Source organism: Cyphomyrmex costatus, unplaced genomic scaffold, assembly GCF_001594065.2.
Source record: "Cyphomyrmex costatus isolate MS0001 unplaced genomic scaffold, Ccosl1.0 scaffold635, whole genome shotgun sequence".
NCBI classification, from domain to species: Eukaryota; Metazoa; Arthropoda; class Insecta; order Hymenoptera; family Formicidae; genus Cyphomyrmex; species Cyphomyrmex costatus.
Window position 1 is genome coordinate 51256 of NW_017280195.1, and position 17052 is coordinate 68307.

General features: G+C 31.8%; 1 protein-coding gene across 1 annotated transcript; it reads right to left on the reverse strand.

Moving 5' to 3' along the window:
• Positions 1-5580: 5580 nt before the first annotated feature.
• LOC108779822 (proclotting enzyme) lies at positions 5581-17052 on the reverse strand. The gene is made up of 9 exons (XM_018547329.1): positions 16593-17052; positions 14679-14723; positions 12036-12287; positions 7726-7814; positions 7402-7487; positions 7102-7239; positions 6849-6985; positions 5934-6091; positions 5581-5797 (listed from the first exon to the last, which is right to left on the reverse strand). Exons 1-9 carry the CDS (start codon positions 17050-17052, stop codon positions 5639-5641), a joined length of 1524 nt encoding a protein of 507 aa, XP_018402831.1. The 3' UTR covers positions 5581-5638.

Consider the following 17052-nt stretch of genomic DNA (forward strand, 5'->3'; position numbering starts at 1 on the left):
GGTGGGTCGAAGATGGTGGAGGTGCGAGTGAAAGGTGAGAGAGGATGTCAAAAAGTTTTAAGATAGCCTTGAATGCGGACAAAGAAGAAGGAGAAGGAGAAGGAAAAGGAAGAGACGTTTTTTAATTTTTCATTATAATCACTACTTTTCGACCACTTGTATCTCCAGAACGGCTTGATCGATTAAAAATTTTGTTGGTTCAAATTACTCACCACCTTTCAGGACATATAACGTTCGATTCAAAATATTTTATATTTTTAGTAGTTATGCACCCCCCAAAAATGGACTTTAATTGCTCGAGAGACTGGTAGTGTCTTTCAGTTTTTTACATGACCAGAGACACTACCGTCTCCTGATAATATGTCGATATTAATTTAATAATATGACCTCTAGTAATAATTAAAATATCATGTGCAATTATTAAAGGATTAGTACATTAAAATGTATTAAGATAAATATCAAGATTAAAATTAAGGTTAAAATTAAGATTAAATCTAATATTAATATTGTATAATATGTCGATATTAATTTAATAATATGATCTCTAGTTATAATTATAATATCATATGCAATTATTATAGGATTAGTGCATTAAAATATATTTTTAGAAAAATATTAAGATTGAAATTAATAACAAATTAATAAAAAGAAATAAGGACTTTTCATATAAAAATAAACAATAAGAAGACAAGGGCAATATAAGAGTAAAAAAAAGATTTTTCTTTAAATATGCGAAACGTGCAACCATTTCTGATATTTAACTTAAAAGACATTATTTAACACTAATTCGCCTTCAAACAAATATATTTAAAAATATGATAAATAATATATATAAATAAGTGTTGTTATACAAGTTTCGGCTCTCTCGGATTGAGCCCTCCTCAGACATATTACAAAATATAACGGACAAAATTATTAAAGTTGATGTTGGAGAAAAAATAGTCAATGGTATCTCATCGGTATTATCTCAGCAGGTTACTCCTGCGCACAGCCAGGTCAACCAGGGATTTATCATCGAGTTGCTAAAACAGTTGATTGGATTACGTATATTATAAACTCGTAACAATTCTCCTGGACCAAAGAAGAACAACTAGAAGAAAAGGTCTTGAGCCGCGAACTTTGTATGACACAAAGTTCGTGCATCCTTCATATCGAAAAATATGTTCAAGATCTAAATGACATGTCTAAGAAATCATTCGTTTCCCGAATGATTAGTCTAACAAATGTGACGAATGAAAAGGAGTTTAATGTGAATGAAAAGGAGTTTAACGAGATGACTTCGAAAACTGACTTCGAGAGAACGGACCATGTCTAACGAAATTAAAGCCATTTTACTTTACGTGAATGTAAAAGTAATTTAGAGTGAAATCTATATTACGTCGTAGATATTGTCGTAAATCTGTATGTACGTCATAGCAGGGAATTGGAGTAACTCGTTACACTTGTAACTTATAACAAGACTTATTTATATAATAATTAATACAAACAGGGCTACGAGCCAACATTCGTTAAAATATAAAGGTCTTAGTAAATATAAAATGTCATTAGTTAAAAATAAATATAAAGTTTAATAAAATTTAAAAACAAACGTTTCGACCTTTATTAAGTCATTATCAATGTTAAAAAATCGCAAGATATCGTTAACGATGTACAGAATATGATATTATTACTTATTTATATATATATTATTTATCATATTTTTAAGTATATTTGTTCGAAGGCGAATTAGTGTTAAATAATGTCTTTTAAGTTAATTATCAAAAGTAGTTGCTAATTATACGTTTAATATTTGAAGAAAAATCTTTTTTGATTCTTATATCGCCCTTGTCTACTTATTGTTTATTAAAATTAATATTAAAATTAAGGTTAAGATTAAGGTTAAGATTAATATTAAGATTAAAATTAATATTATTATTAAGATTAAAATTAAGATTAATTGAAAAAATAATATAAACTAATGTTGTAAACACGAATTATGTAAACACGAAATACCTTATTACGATAATATCTATGACGTACATATAGATTTACGACAATGGGCGAGTTTTTTAATTCATTGATTGATTAATTGCATGATGCGTAGATGCAACATGTTGCACTTGCGCATCATGCGATTGATCAATCGATGAATTAAAAAACTCGCCCAATATCTATGATGTACACATACAGATTTACGACAATATCCATAGATACCTCTATATTACGTCGTAACGTAATATAGATTTCACTCTAAATTACTTTTACATTCACGTAAAGTAAAATGGCTTTAATTTCGTTAGACATGGTCCGTTCTCTCGAAGTCAGTTTTCGAAGTCATCTCGTTAAACTCCTTTTCATTCGTCACATTTATCAGACTAATCATTCGGGAAACAAATAATTTCTCAGACATGTGATCTAGATCTTGAACATATTCTTCGATATGAAGGATGCACGAACTTTGTGTCATACAAAGTTTGCGGCTCAAGACCTTTTCTTCTAGTTGTTCTTCTTCGGTCCAGGAGAATTGTTACGAGTTTATAATATACGTAATCCAATCAACTGTTTTAGCCACTCGATAATAAATCCCTGGTTGCCCTGGCTGTGCGCAAGAGTAACCTACGGATACAATTCCGATCAGATACCAGCGACCATTTTTCTCCAACATCAATGGATGTTGGACCAACTCCGCTGGTCTTCTGAAAGTAAAATGTATTCCTGAGAAAACGTATTAACGAAGAAGAAACGAGAGAAGAAAAAGAAGGAAATGAAACAATTTTTATTGTTAAACTCCTTTTAATTCGTCACATTTGTCATACTAATCATTCGCGAAACGAATGATTTCTCAGACAGATGATTTCTCAGACATACGATCTAGATCTTGAACATATTCCGTGACATGAAGGATACACGAACTTTGTGTTATACAAAGTTCGCGGCTCTAAACTTTGCTCCTTGGAGTTGTTCTTCTTCGGACGAGGAGAATTGTTATGAGTTTATAACATACGTGATTCAACCGACAGTCTTAGCAACGCGATGAATGATCCCTCGTTGACCTGGCTGTGCGCAGTAACCTGCGGAGACAATACTGATGAGATACCATCGACTATTTTTCTCCAACATCAATGGATGTTGGACCAACTCCGCTGTCATCCTGAAAATAAAATGTACTCCTGAGAAAACGTGTTAGCGAAGAAGAAACGAGAGAAGAAGAAGAAGGAAATGAAACAATTTTTACTGTTTGAACGATGAATCGTTCAAACAGTATGCACCTATGATGATGAAAGCGCTTACCTGAAACGAATCCTTACCGCCGTTGCGGTAACCGGCACACATCATCTCGTCATAAATAATGACGTTGATGCCATTGGAACGATACCATCGCTCACAAAGGCGATTATCGATCACGGGTACGTCTACCACTTGCACTTCTAGATTACGTTTTTGATCGTAATCTAGAACTTAAGTAAAATAAAATCGTACATACGTAATTACATACGTAGTATATAAAAATATTCACACACATATTACAATACACACATATACAATTATATAAGTAGAAGCACCCGAGATCCAATTTAAATCGCTATGGTATGTTCTCATCGCATCGATTTGAATTCTCGCGGTTCTATAAGATTTGATATTGTCTAAATAAAATAATTCGTATAACGATAAACAATTGACAAAAGAAAATAACAAGATATTAATGAAATTTTTATAGTAAATTAATGTAGAGTTGAGTGTGGAATATTTTATTTCTATCTTCGAATATGTATGCATGTAAGTCACTCTGTAAAATTTTTTCCTAAAACTCTTTATAATATTTCAGAATTGTTTTTCATAATTTCCGTATAATTTTATAACTTTTTAGAATTTCTCAGTTTTTTTTAATTGCACTACTTTTCAGAAATACTGAGAAAATCAAAATGTTTTTTTAGAATTATTTCTGTTATACACATTTATAATTCTGCAATATTCTAAATTTATAAGGCTTCTCATTCTATAATTTTTGAAAAACATTTCGAATAAAGATCAAGCAAACTACTTTAAAGATTTAAATAAAAAAACAAGAATATGTCATTTTTTATAAAATACACGGTAGTCTATCGCCGGTGACGTATGTGCAATTATAATTTTATTACGTAAACATTTTTGTATGTACTATATAAATAGTAATTTCATTTAAAATAAAACTTGTTTATAAAGCTTATTTTCCTCTTTCTGTTTCTTCTTTTCTTATTAAAAATACTTAAACGGTGACTAAATTGTTCAGATATTTTCATGCTGTATCGATATCTATATCTATAGGTAATATTTTAAAAATATTTATATAACTAAATATTTTCTCCCCACACAATACGTATATTTGAATATTTCAAACGATATCTATTACAATACTAGAAATCAATAACATTAAAATTTTAATAAATAAATATATGTATATGTCGATATTAATTTAATAATATGATCTCTAGTAATAATTAAAATATTATATGCAATTATTATAGGATTAGTACATTAAAGATAAATATTAAGATTAAAATTAATATTAAAATTAAAGTTAAGGTTAAATTTAAGATTAAAATTAAAGTTGAGAGTAAATTAAGATGAAAATTAATATTAATATTGTATAATATGTCGATATTAATTTAATAATATGATCTCTAGTTATAATTATAATATCATATGCAATTATTATAGAATTAGTACATTAAAATATATTAAGAAAAATATTAAGATTAAAATTAATATTAAGATTAAAGTTAAGATTAAGGTTAAGATTAATATTAATATTAAAATTAAAATTAATATTAATATTAAGATTAAAATTAAGATTAATTGAAAAAATAATATAAACTAATGTTACTATGGCGTATACTGGAAAGAAAAAAAAATCAATCTTTCAGTAATAAAATCAAAAACAAAGTATTTATTAAGCGCAAATTCATACGTATATCATACACACTTAATTTACAATACATTCACATTGTAAAAATTAAAACACATCGCCTACTTATGTAAATAGATATAATTATATAACACTGTAATTTTCTCTGTAGGGAGCCATTATTCACTTTTGAAAATATATTTTTGTAAACATGAAATCCTTTATTACGACAATATCTATGACATATAATACATTTAGATTTACGACAATAGTTGCTTTCCATTTACACACAAGTGAAACTGAGTCTGAAGTGAGCTGAGTATAAAATACTCAGATTAATGACGTCACTATTTGCTTACTTTGGTAAAATTAACAAATAACAACACAAGTTTATAATCTCACTTTTAAAGTGACTCAATAAAGCACACGGTCTTGATGCGGTTTGTAAGTAAAACTCAATTGAATCTCACTTCTCAGAATGCAAAGGGAACGCAGATTCAACTGACAATGAGTTATATCGTCACAAGTGAGAATTATCAGAGAATCGAAGTAAATGGAAAGCAACTTAAATTTATGACGTACATATAGATTTACGACAATATCTATATACAATACATACATGGCCGGCAACTTATATGAAGTATGTGGTGAGCTCCACACTTCGATTAATCCTTGAAAATATTCTTCGATATCAAGGATGCACGAACTTTGTGTCATACAAAGTTCGCGGCTCAAAACCTTTTCTTCTAGTTGTTTTTCGGTCCAGGAGAATTGTTACGTATTTATAATATACGTAATCCAGTCAACTGTCTTAGCCACTCGATGATAAATCCCTGGTTGCCCTGGCTGTGCGCAAGAGTAACCAGCGGATACAATTCCAATGAGGTACCAGCGACCACTTTTCTCCAACATCAATGGACCTCCGCTGTCACCCTGAAAATAAAATGTACTCCTGAGAAAACGTGTTAGCGAAGAAGAAACGAGAGATGAAGGAGAAGGAAATGAAACAATTTTTATTGTTTGATGAATCGTTCAAACAGTACGCACCTATGATGACGACAGCGCTTACCTGACACGAATCCTTACCGCCGTTGCGGTAACCGGCACACATCATCTCGTCATAAATAACAACGTTGATGCCATTGGAACGATGCCATCGCTCACAAAGGCGATTATCGATCACGGGTACGTCTACCGCTTGCAACGTTTTTGGTCGTAATCTAGAACCTAAATAAAATAAAATCTACATACGTAGTATATAAAAATATTCACACACAATTATATAGAAGCACCCGAGATCCAGTTTAAATCGCTACGGTATGTTCTCATCGCATCGGTTTGAATTCTCGCGGTTCTATAAGATTTGATATTGTCTAAATAAAATAATTCGTATAACGATAAACAATTGACAAAAGAAAATAACAAGATATTAATGAAATTTTTATAGTAAATTAATGTAGAGTTGAGTGTGGAATATTTTATTTCTATCTTCGAATATGTATGCAAGTCACTGTGTAAAATTTTTTCCTAAAATTCTTGATAAATTTCATAATTGTTTTTCATAATTTCCGTATAATTTTATAACTTTCTAGAATTTCTCAAATTTTTTTAATTGGACTACTTTTCAGAAATACTGAGAAAATCAAAATTCTTTTTTAGAATCTTTTCTGTTATACATATTTATAATTCTGCAATATTTTAAAATTATAAGGTTTCTCATTCTATAATTTTTGAAATAAAAATTGTAAAAGCTTTGAGAAAATGTAAGATATTTCTTCAGAAATCTTCAGAAATATAAAGTATATCACATTAAAAAACAAGAGAACTTTTTTTCATGAAGGCACAATTCTTATTATGTTAATAATAAGCAAGAAATTTATTCCAGTAACTAAAAAATTTTAATCCGGAATTTATAAGACAAGAAATGAAAAGTATGTTTAAAATTATAATCGATAAATGAAATAATTTTTTCACAAAGTTGTACCTGCTTGTAAAGCACCCCATCCCGCAGCCCAGCCGTATTGCCCTAGAAAATCTTCGTTTTTCTCCGGTAGACATATAGGTGATATATGTGGCATGTAATGAACTGGTCGATCCAACCGAAGCACTGCCACATCAAATCTGATAATCACGAAATATGGAAGACGTCAATTAATAGAGTTCATTCTATTTAGCGTTCACGACTGTGTATTCGAGATATTCATATGAGATGTTCTTAGTAATATACGTGAACACACCTGTCCGCTTGTGGCGTGAATTTGAAATAAGGATGCACTCTGATTTCCCGAACTCCAAAAGTATAAGCTGGCAGAGGTTCGGTCGCGGAATTTACAATATAATCGCCGAGAGTAACCTGGACTTGTCGTGCCGACGCTCTAACATTCGAAAAATTTATTAAGTATTCTAATTAATAACGATGTTTGTATTTAAAACGTAATTATTTTAAAATTATACAAGCCTTTCTTTCGTTCTCGCCAAAAAGAACTCAAATGGAATTCCGTTAATAAGCTATTCGTATGCAGATTATGCCCACTTACTTTGCAACGCAATGTCCAGCGGTGACAACGTGAAATCGATTGACCAAAGTGCCACCACATCTGCTAGAACCAATCCGTATGTAAGCCTGTCAAAACAAGAAACAGTTTTATCGATAAGTTTCATCAAAAAACTAAAGCCTAATACATAATTAAAAAATACAGGCAAAAAGAACTGCGGAGAATAACAGTTTTCAACCTATTAGAAACAGTACATCTATAGAGTATACACATTTCTGTTAGAGTGAAATTTATTATTTCCTGTTTCTGTACTTTTTTCAATCGTGCATTACGCTTTAGGTGTCTCGCATTGTACTCGTATCTGACCTGCCACGGGAAACTGCCGAAGCCGGCGTCGTCACCGCCGACGATCCTCCTCTGCGCGATTTGTTTCGAGACCATCGGTATGCCACAACCTGCAAAACGCAATTGCCTGGATTCGCGTGCAATTAAAGTGACGCCGTTAAAATTATAGCTTGGTTGTCAGGTCTAATTATTTGGCGTGAAGATTTGCGCTAGAGTTGCCAAATTTTCCCTTCTGAAATAGACAGCAGGTGTCAGGTAAATTAATTCCGGAATAACGACAGAACTCTTATATAGTAGCAATTAGAATAATATGTATGCAACGCAGTTGAGCGAGACGCTATCTTTTTACGACAAACAAAACAGTGAGAATCCTGAATTATTCTGTGTGCACAGAACAGCTGGCAATTCTATCTACCACAACCTGTAATTTAATTACAGTAACGCGCAATGACGCTTAAATATAGTCCTATGACAATCAACGCCTTTAGAATCGAGCCGCAAACTATCGAAACTACATATAATATGTAATAACACTGTGTGACCGATTTCAACTTTTAAAATTTTCCAAAGGGCGCGTGGGTTTGATTGTGTCGGGAACACGGCCCACTATCATTTTCCCAAGAGATTTGGTAAAGTTAGATCGTAGAAGAATGGGGCATAAATTTGAAGTTATTAATTTCGAGGAGTACCAGTTGCGCTATTCTCATGGTGAAAAAGTCACTTTTTCTACAAGTGTCGTGCTGGACTCAGGTATTAAAAAATTGATGAAAAATATGTAGAGGCCGGAACTCTGCTTATAAATGATCGCATTGCATAGAACTCTGTGAGAACTAATGAGAACTGCCGTTGAAACTGATAGAAATAGTCAGCACGTCACTTTTTCTAGAAGTTTTATGCCATTTTCTATATATAGGATGTATAAAAATTGTTAAATGTTGTTATTCTATTTTGAAAATGCATATCTTAGTTGGTTTTTAGTAGAACTATCGGGAACTGTTGCTAAAAGTGCAAATATTAATTTCTTTCTCGTACTTTAGAGGAAATCTGACGTGCCAGATTCGCGTAGTTAGCACGCCATATTTTCAATTTTAGACTTTTCATATTAAAACTGCGGAACTATTTTTTATTTCGAGGTAGAACTGTAGAACTATGAAAAGTGCTACTGGAACTGTTGTAATTTTTTTGATATCGATAGAATGTCGTGCCAGCTTCACAGATCCTAGATAGTAAATATATGTGTTCATTTCATATCAGGCATCAAAACTTTCGCACGCACCAGTATCACTTTATAACGCGTTAGATAAACGTAAGAATGTTAATTGTGATTTCAAATTTTCTCGGGAAACATCAAGTTGAAAACTACCGTATATTAGTAGATGATATGATGACCGCTTTTAAGAATATCGGCGTTCATATGTCATTGAAAATCCATTTTTTACATCACCACTTTCAATTCTTTGAAAAGCAGCTTGCTACAGAGTCAGACGAACAAGGTGAAAAATTTCATCAACAAATCATGCAGATGGAATGTCGATACAAAGGAAAATCTCTACTTTCCATGATTTCTGATTTTTGCTGGTCAATTGCTGAATAAATTTAATAGTACATAGTGTAACAGTGGAGGATATTTGTTTATTGCGCGGCCGGGCACGAGCGCACGAGTGCCCGTGCCGACCTATAAACAAATATGCCCCCACTCGCTACACATAGAATTTTTCATTACAAGTGCTCGTCGTAATGTGCCCTATACAGCAACGTTTTTGCGCAGAAGAGTGGGATTAGAGAAATAACTCAACGGCTTGAGGTATTGGCTATTTACCGCATGCAAAAGCGTTAAGGTATAGGGCATATTACGTGCACGCGTGATGAAAAAAATATTAACATGTGCGTATATTTGTTATCATATATATTTGACCTCAAATCGCGCTACCTGTATTCCTCAAAATTCATAACTATAAATTGATTCCCCATTTTTGTACGATCTAACTTTGCCAAATCCCTTGGAGAAATGGTAGTGGACCATGCCCACGACATAACCAAACCCACGCGCCCTTTGGAAAATTTTTGTGGTCACACAGTGTAATTGATCGCGATAAAAATGTTTCTTCTCTTGCCGAAATTGGACTTGGAGTAATGCGATAATTCTTTAATAACTCCTTCTGTCAGATTTTAATGTCGAATCCTAGTTTGTATTGCATGTGACTAACAAGTAATTTTGACGATAATCAAGTAACTCGTAGTGTACTCTCTTAGTCAAACATCGCCTGACAGATAAATAATAACATTATTCATGATTGTTCGAAGCCTAAGGACTGTAATAAAAATAATTTTGATTAAAGAACACGTGTTCATTGATATGTGTAATTAAAAATCATATTTCTAATTAAATTTGCACCATTTGAAGAACATAATTTTAGAAAATTTAAAGATATATACATTTTTTATTTTAGATTATCATATCTTTTATAAATAATACACTACTCAATAATTTAATAATATTTATAATTCATTAAAATTAAAATTGCAACATGAAATAATTATCAAATATACAGTATAAAATCAACAGCTTGAAATTACGCCCTTGACAATTATTACTATAATTATTTTTGTGTACATGTAAACGTATAACATAATTATTTCTTGAATCACAGTGCTTTGAGAAGAATACAAATTCTAAAATTCTGTTAATTTTAAAAATAATGAAAATCTGTTAATTTTATTCCAATACAATTTGAATTACAGAAGAGTTAAAAAAAATCTTTTAGATTTATTATAGATTACCTTTCTGGAATTGCAAAGGATATTACAAAGATATCTTTCAATTAGTCGCGAACTTCATTTGTTTATTAGTACATCGCATTGTATTGATTCCTTACGAAAAATGGTTGCAACGAAGTGTTATATCGAATATTAAGAAAGGAGACGAAGCATATATCGTCAAAGTTTTATGAGCCGATAGCGATATAGAAAAATCGCGTTTTCACTTAGAAAATTAATCCGCGAACGACGACAGCTGCTATGATATCTATATATCCATTCCCCTGCTGCGCTTTCTACAAATTTCAAGAATTTATACTATTCCTTTGTAAGAAAGAAGTGACCTACGATTTCTACTGCGTATTCATTAATTCAACAGGAATTACACTTCTTTGTTCAAGCGAACACTTGCTTTCGACAAGACTGTTTTTATTTCGGTGAAAAATTCAAAGGGATCGAGATCAAGGAGACGATCGTTAACATCAAGCATTTACTGGAATTCAGATGGATAATCATGTGGAAAAAACACAATGTTACAATACCGAATAATGATTTTTAGGTAAACATGCATATGAAGGACAGAATCTTTTTGATTAACATGCTTGAATTGTACATCACATATGATATATGCAGATCGAGAAAAGAAACGTTAAATACGTGTCGATAAATAAAAGATCTATATGACGACATTAAAAAGGAAAAAAAGAACCTAAGACAAATGGAAGACATCCGGTAAGGAAACTGTGCATTTTTTAAAAGTAAACAGCGAAGAAATGGAACTGCATGCTTGAAATAAACGCAAACATGTGGAGTGATATAATTGACAAAAATTACCGAGAGGAAATTAGAAAAAGAACAAGAGAAAGAAGGAAGACTGAAGAAACAAGGTAAATGTACAAACTTCTATATATTATTACACTACTATTAAATTCATAATGTCAATTTATATCCAATTTGAGTCACTTTTAATTATTTCTATGTACATACAAGTTGCCACAGAACCTATAATACAATATGTTGTTAACTAAAACAAACGAGTTATAATTTAACTCAGAAAATTAAATTTGGCTCAAAAGTTTATTATGTAGTAACTGTATGCATGTTATTTGTGGATGTCTACTTTAAAATTAAGTAGAAAATAAATTGGTTTACATTTCCGATATGGAAACTTTTAAAACAACGAGATGTTATTTAATTCAACGGGTTGGGATATCATTGTTCCTATATAATTGAATGAACAGCGGTCTTTTTATTGATCGTGTCACCATATTTCATGTGAAATAGAAATCATACACAAGAGATATAAAAGTTTAACATACTACCAAGTATGTGCAACACGTCATAGCTACTTTTTAATTTTTTCATTTAAAATCAACAATATCTATTATTTTTTTATTTAATTCGCATATTCTTAGTGCACAGTGCATATTTACAGTAAATATATGGCTATCAGCTTTACATTTTATTGAATTCTATGTGTTAGCGGTTATAATATACAGAAGTCTATGGGTATCTCATGCTTTCAAGTGCGGTGCTAAAATACGGATGGCATGCTCTTCGAAGGAAGGACTTACGATCGTCGCTGTCGGTCTCCGTGTACAAATCCAGCGGAAGTGGCCGAGATTGATCTCTAGGTGACTCGATCAGGTTATAATCAGTGAGAGCTTTATGATCTTTCCGCTGACAACACACGTACATAATGCCACCGCAGCTGCCGTCCAATAGGCCAGCAGTCATCCAGCACATTAGAAAAAATTCGCAGCTCCGTCCGTCCGCGCACAATGTATCGTCGCCTTTCCACAGTGGTCTTTTTTGTTGACGCATCTCTGCAGAAAATATGGAAACTCTTGTCTTCCGCGACTGTCAAGTTACGTAACCTTGAGCGACTGTCGAGACTATACGCGATCGCAATTTCAGTCCAGTCGAAGAAGAAAACGTCCGAACAGGTTTGCGAAAAAACGTCATTACGGTTACTAATCTAATCTCAATCTATATGACTATGTCAAACTGGCATCAGGAATGAGGGAGAGATTTCGACAAACGCGATTCCTCTCTCTCTCTCTCTCTCTCTCTCTCTCTCTCTCTCTCTCTCTCTCTCTCTCACTCACTCGCGATTAAAACAGAAAACTTATTAATAGATACAATTGTGACAGCCACATATTAACAGTTTGAAACACACATAGTGGTCCTAATAGTGCGAGAAGTTGAAACTATTTATAGGTCAATTAATTTTTCGATACTTAATTATTGATGCTCAATACAATTACCAAGTAATTTCAAAGAAAATAAAAACCGCCGTTTTTATCTCTCTCACTGATTACTCCAAGTCTAACTTCGAAACATGAAACTGCCGCAAGTTACAAATCCAGGGTTAATAGTATGAAGTATGAACATACATAGTAAAAAAATTTTTTGTATTTGTTAAAACCAGTCCTTCTTATAATCGTTATATACAATTTTTAACATATCCGAGCGTTAATTTAAGATAATGTGATTGTGTTATTTGAATATTTTGTGTTAAATTAATGTTCAATAGTTTTTAGTCAAAACAACACAATTAATAAGTAAGTAAACATAATATAAAAATGATGTATTATAAAACGTAAATTTTAATATAAATAAATAAAATGAGTGTTAATTCAACATATTATAAATGTTAACTATTTTTATTAATAATTAATATAAATAAATGTTAATAAATAAACATAAAACAATATAAAAATTAGAACTCTCGAGAATGTCAAATTAGAATAAAAAATGAGCTAATGAGAGTTAATTGCGGTAGTTTGTGCGAATATGAAAAAATAATTTATTAAAATATAGTACTTATGAATATCAATCAGACGTTTCGGTTTCAATTCGAGCCATCTTCAATGTTCTGATAATAACATTAATACAAATTGAAGTCATCTTGAACTCGAGAGAGTGGCAAATCCATCCTTCTTCACTCAGTATGACACAGGAGTGATTGGACTAATATCAATGAAGAATAAAAAGATTCCGCTTAGCCATGAAAGATAATTAAAATTAATTATAAATTACATCAAGATGTCAAGATGTGATCGTAAAAATATGATGTGTGTATCTTACATCTGAACGGATAACAGTAGAATTCTACTGTTATCCGTTCACTCAGTATGACAAAGGAGTGATTTGATCTGATGTCAATGAATAAGAAAATTCCACAGTAGAATTCTACTGTTATCCGTTCACTCAGTATAACACAGGAGCGATTTGATCTGATGTCAAATGAATAAGAAAATATGGCTGAGGGGAACTTTCTTATTCATTGATATAAGACCAATTACTCCTGTGTCGTACGGAGTGAAGAAGGATGGATTTGCCACTTTCTCGAGTTCAGATTACTTCAATTTGTATTAATATTATTATCAGAACACTGAAGATGGCTCGAATTGAATCCGAAAGGTCTGATTAATATTTATAAGTATTATATTTTAATAAATTAGTTTTATATTCGCACAAATTACCGCAATTAACTCTCGTTAGCCCTCTCTCATTAGTCTTTAATTCCAATAAATGTTAATTTTTATTTATCAAGTCGTGTTAATTTATTATATTATAAGCATGAGAGATTATCGCGTCTTTTATAAGTGTGATTTATATACAATTTAATAGTATGTATTATATAGTTCGTAAAATTATCACGTGTGTGAATTAATTATACATCATAGAATTATATTTTAATTTAATTTTATGATAATTTGTCTAAAACAAAGTACTATTAAACGGCAATTTAACGATGAAATCTTATTGAAATCTGTTAGGCTAAGACTGTTCAAGGTAACAAGTGCGATTGATAGAAAAAGCATCGACATGGTAATATTAACTGTTTCTCCAACAGACTTTCTATAGAGAAATATTTGGGCAATTGTAAAAGGACCTCGTACCAGTTCAGCGTGACAACGATCTACCGTCCGGCGGCAAAGCGCGACGTCGACGATGTCGTAACGATTTCCGTATCTTGAACCACGACGGAAGTCGTTGACTGTAATGGAAATAAGTTTTGCGCGCCATTAAGAAGTAGGACATTGCGCGACTAATCGTCCGATTTTAATGAGTTTACGCGAGAGGACGAAGTCATTGGGGCGATCAACTACGAAGAAATCACGAACTCGGAAAGAATTGAAAATTCCCTAAAATAACATCGTTACGGCTAAATATCGAATTTTATAATTCCGCTGACAAGTTGCACGTACCTGTTTCCAATCTAGGGTAATCATCCGGCGTCTGTTTTCGGAGATCTGAAATAAAGATGCTATTCTGGAAAAGCGTAAAACAAAAGAAAAAAAATCTTTTCCTGTGAAAAGAAATATCGTTCAATTTTGATCTTGAAAAAAAATGCATAAAAATCTCTAGGCAATTAAAACAATATTAAATTATTTAAAATTAGAAGAGAAAAGAATTTAATATGAGAATTAATTGATTCTATATTCTCACATAGTTGTTTAAGATTACCTATTTAATTTTATATTGTTTAAGATGAAATACCGTATGTCAGTTTTATACACACGGTTTATAAACACAATTTATAATGATAAATTAGTATTTGTCGTAACTTGTTGCACTGCAAGTATTATACATTCTACACTTGCGAGTTATTATTGTTCATTCGATCACAGAGATAACTGTCGGTTCATTTATAATTGAAATGTTTTCAAAGTTTCATGTAACGCATATTTGTACTTATATGCTTCTGTAAATAGTCAGTTGATGAAGCACTGTTTGCACAATAAATTGAATTATCAGAAACGACGAAATTACGCGAGCGCATAAAGAAAAGGAAGAAAGTAGAAGGGAAAAGTTATTTATTATGCATTCACAGAATAACGAGTAACGATAAATACAGACTTATATGAAAGGCTGCAATATATCTAATAATATACGTGTGTAACCCATAATTTCTGATAATGTATTTGAATCATCGGGAACATGTATTTAACACGAACCTGAACCGTTTAAATATTAGAAATAATATACAATTTACAGTTTATACTCTAAGGAATTATAATAGAAATAGAAGAAAAAAAAAGCTGTATTCGTATAATTTTTAGTTATAAATATTTATTTTAGCCTTTTTGCGCACTTTTAATGCATGGGATATCTATATCAAATTTTAATAGTAAAATTTTTTATATTGTTTTGTATAAATTTAATTGTGACACTTCAGAAATTCCATTCTTTGAACAACAAAAAATAATTTTGCATAATTTTTTTATATAAATGAAAACTTTAACATCTTTATTTTTAAATGTTCTATGCGAACTTCGTGAAACACTGTAGTGGAAAGATAAAAAATTATATATTGACAGAAGTCTCTACTTTCGAAAATGGTGATTGATATTTTGATTTGATTGAATATTTGATGAATATTCTTTACGAAGTTATGCGGACACAAATGAAAGTGCGTCAAATCTGAAAAATTTTTACTAACTTTGAGAAGTTTTATAGCCTAAATAAAAAATTGCATAAAAATTCGGTTTACAGCATTCGAAAGCGTGAATCTTTACCTTTAATTTATTTTTTTATTGAGCTCTGTACGATTTTTTTTCACCGAGATTTCACATTGAAGCAAAAGTGATCCTTTTTGCTTGATTAACTCGGTGAAAAAAAATCGTACAGAGCTCAACAAAAAAAAATTAATAAAACTTCTCAAAATTAGTAAAAATTTTTGATATTTGTCGCACTTCCATTTGTGTCCGCATAACTTTGTATAGAATTAATCAAATCGAAATATCAATTACCATTTTCGAAAGTAGAGATTTCAAGCTTTAGAATGCTTTTTAAAAATTCTTTTACGATCATTTCTGACGAATTAAATTGAATCAATATCCGCTCAAATAAATTTCAAAAATTAAAGATATATATATATATATATATATCTAACAACCAGTATACCTCAATTTGTCTTGACCTGGAAGGTTTATTATTTTTTAATTTTTGACGAAGTCATACTCTTTTGAAATTTGCCTATTTTGGAGGAGGAGCAGGATAAGTAATGTTTTAATTTTGCTGTTGAATGTATAATGTTAATCCACAAATAAAAAATGTAGGTTTTTTGTAGCTGTAATACACATTAGTGTTACTCCAAAAAAAAAAAATGGATGTCTTACCTCTGATATCGTCTTCGAAATCTGGTAATTGATTGGTGTGCTGGAAAAAGGAAGTCCCGCCGCCGCCTCCGACCGGCGGCAGGAAATCGTTGTCGCGGAATATCAGTCGTGGTGTCCGATGAGACATTACCGGCCTGTTGTAATCGGCAGGAGTTCTCCAGAAGGACTTGTGTTGCTTCCACGGGAATGGAGCCTGCGTAATAAAACGCGTGGTCGGATACGGTCCAAAATTCCTGCCATTTGGCGTTGAATTGGCCTCGAGGAAATAAGTAGACCCCATTCGCACGTATCTTCGCCGGCGGATTGCCATCATCTCAGTACGATTGGTTTCATCTGTTTGCATATCGACAAACGAGGAATCCGAATTCGTGAATTGTTGTACTTCGCTCGCCATCAAGCTCGAGAAGAGACTCAGGACGACTGCTGCGAAAAGCCAATGACGCGGCCTCGATGCACCCAT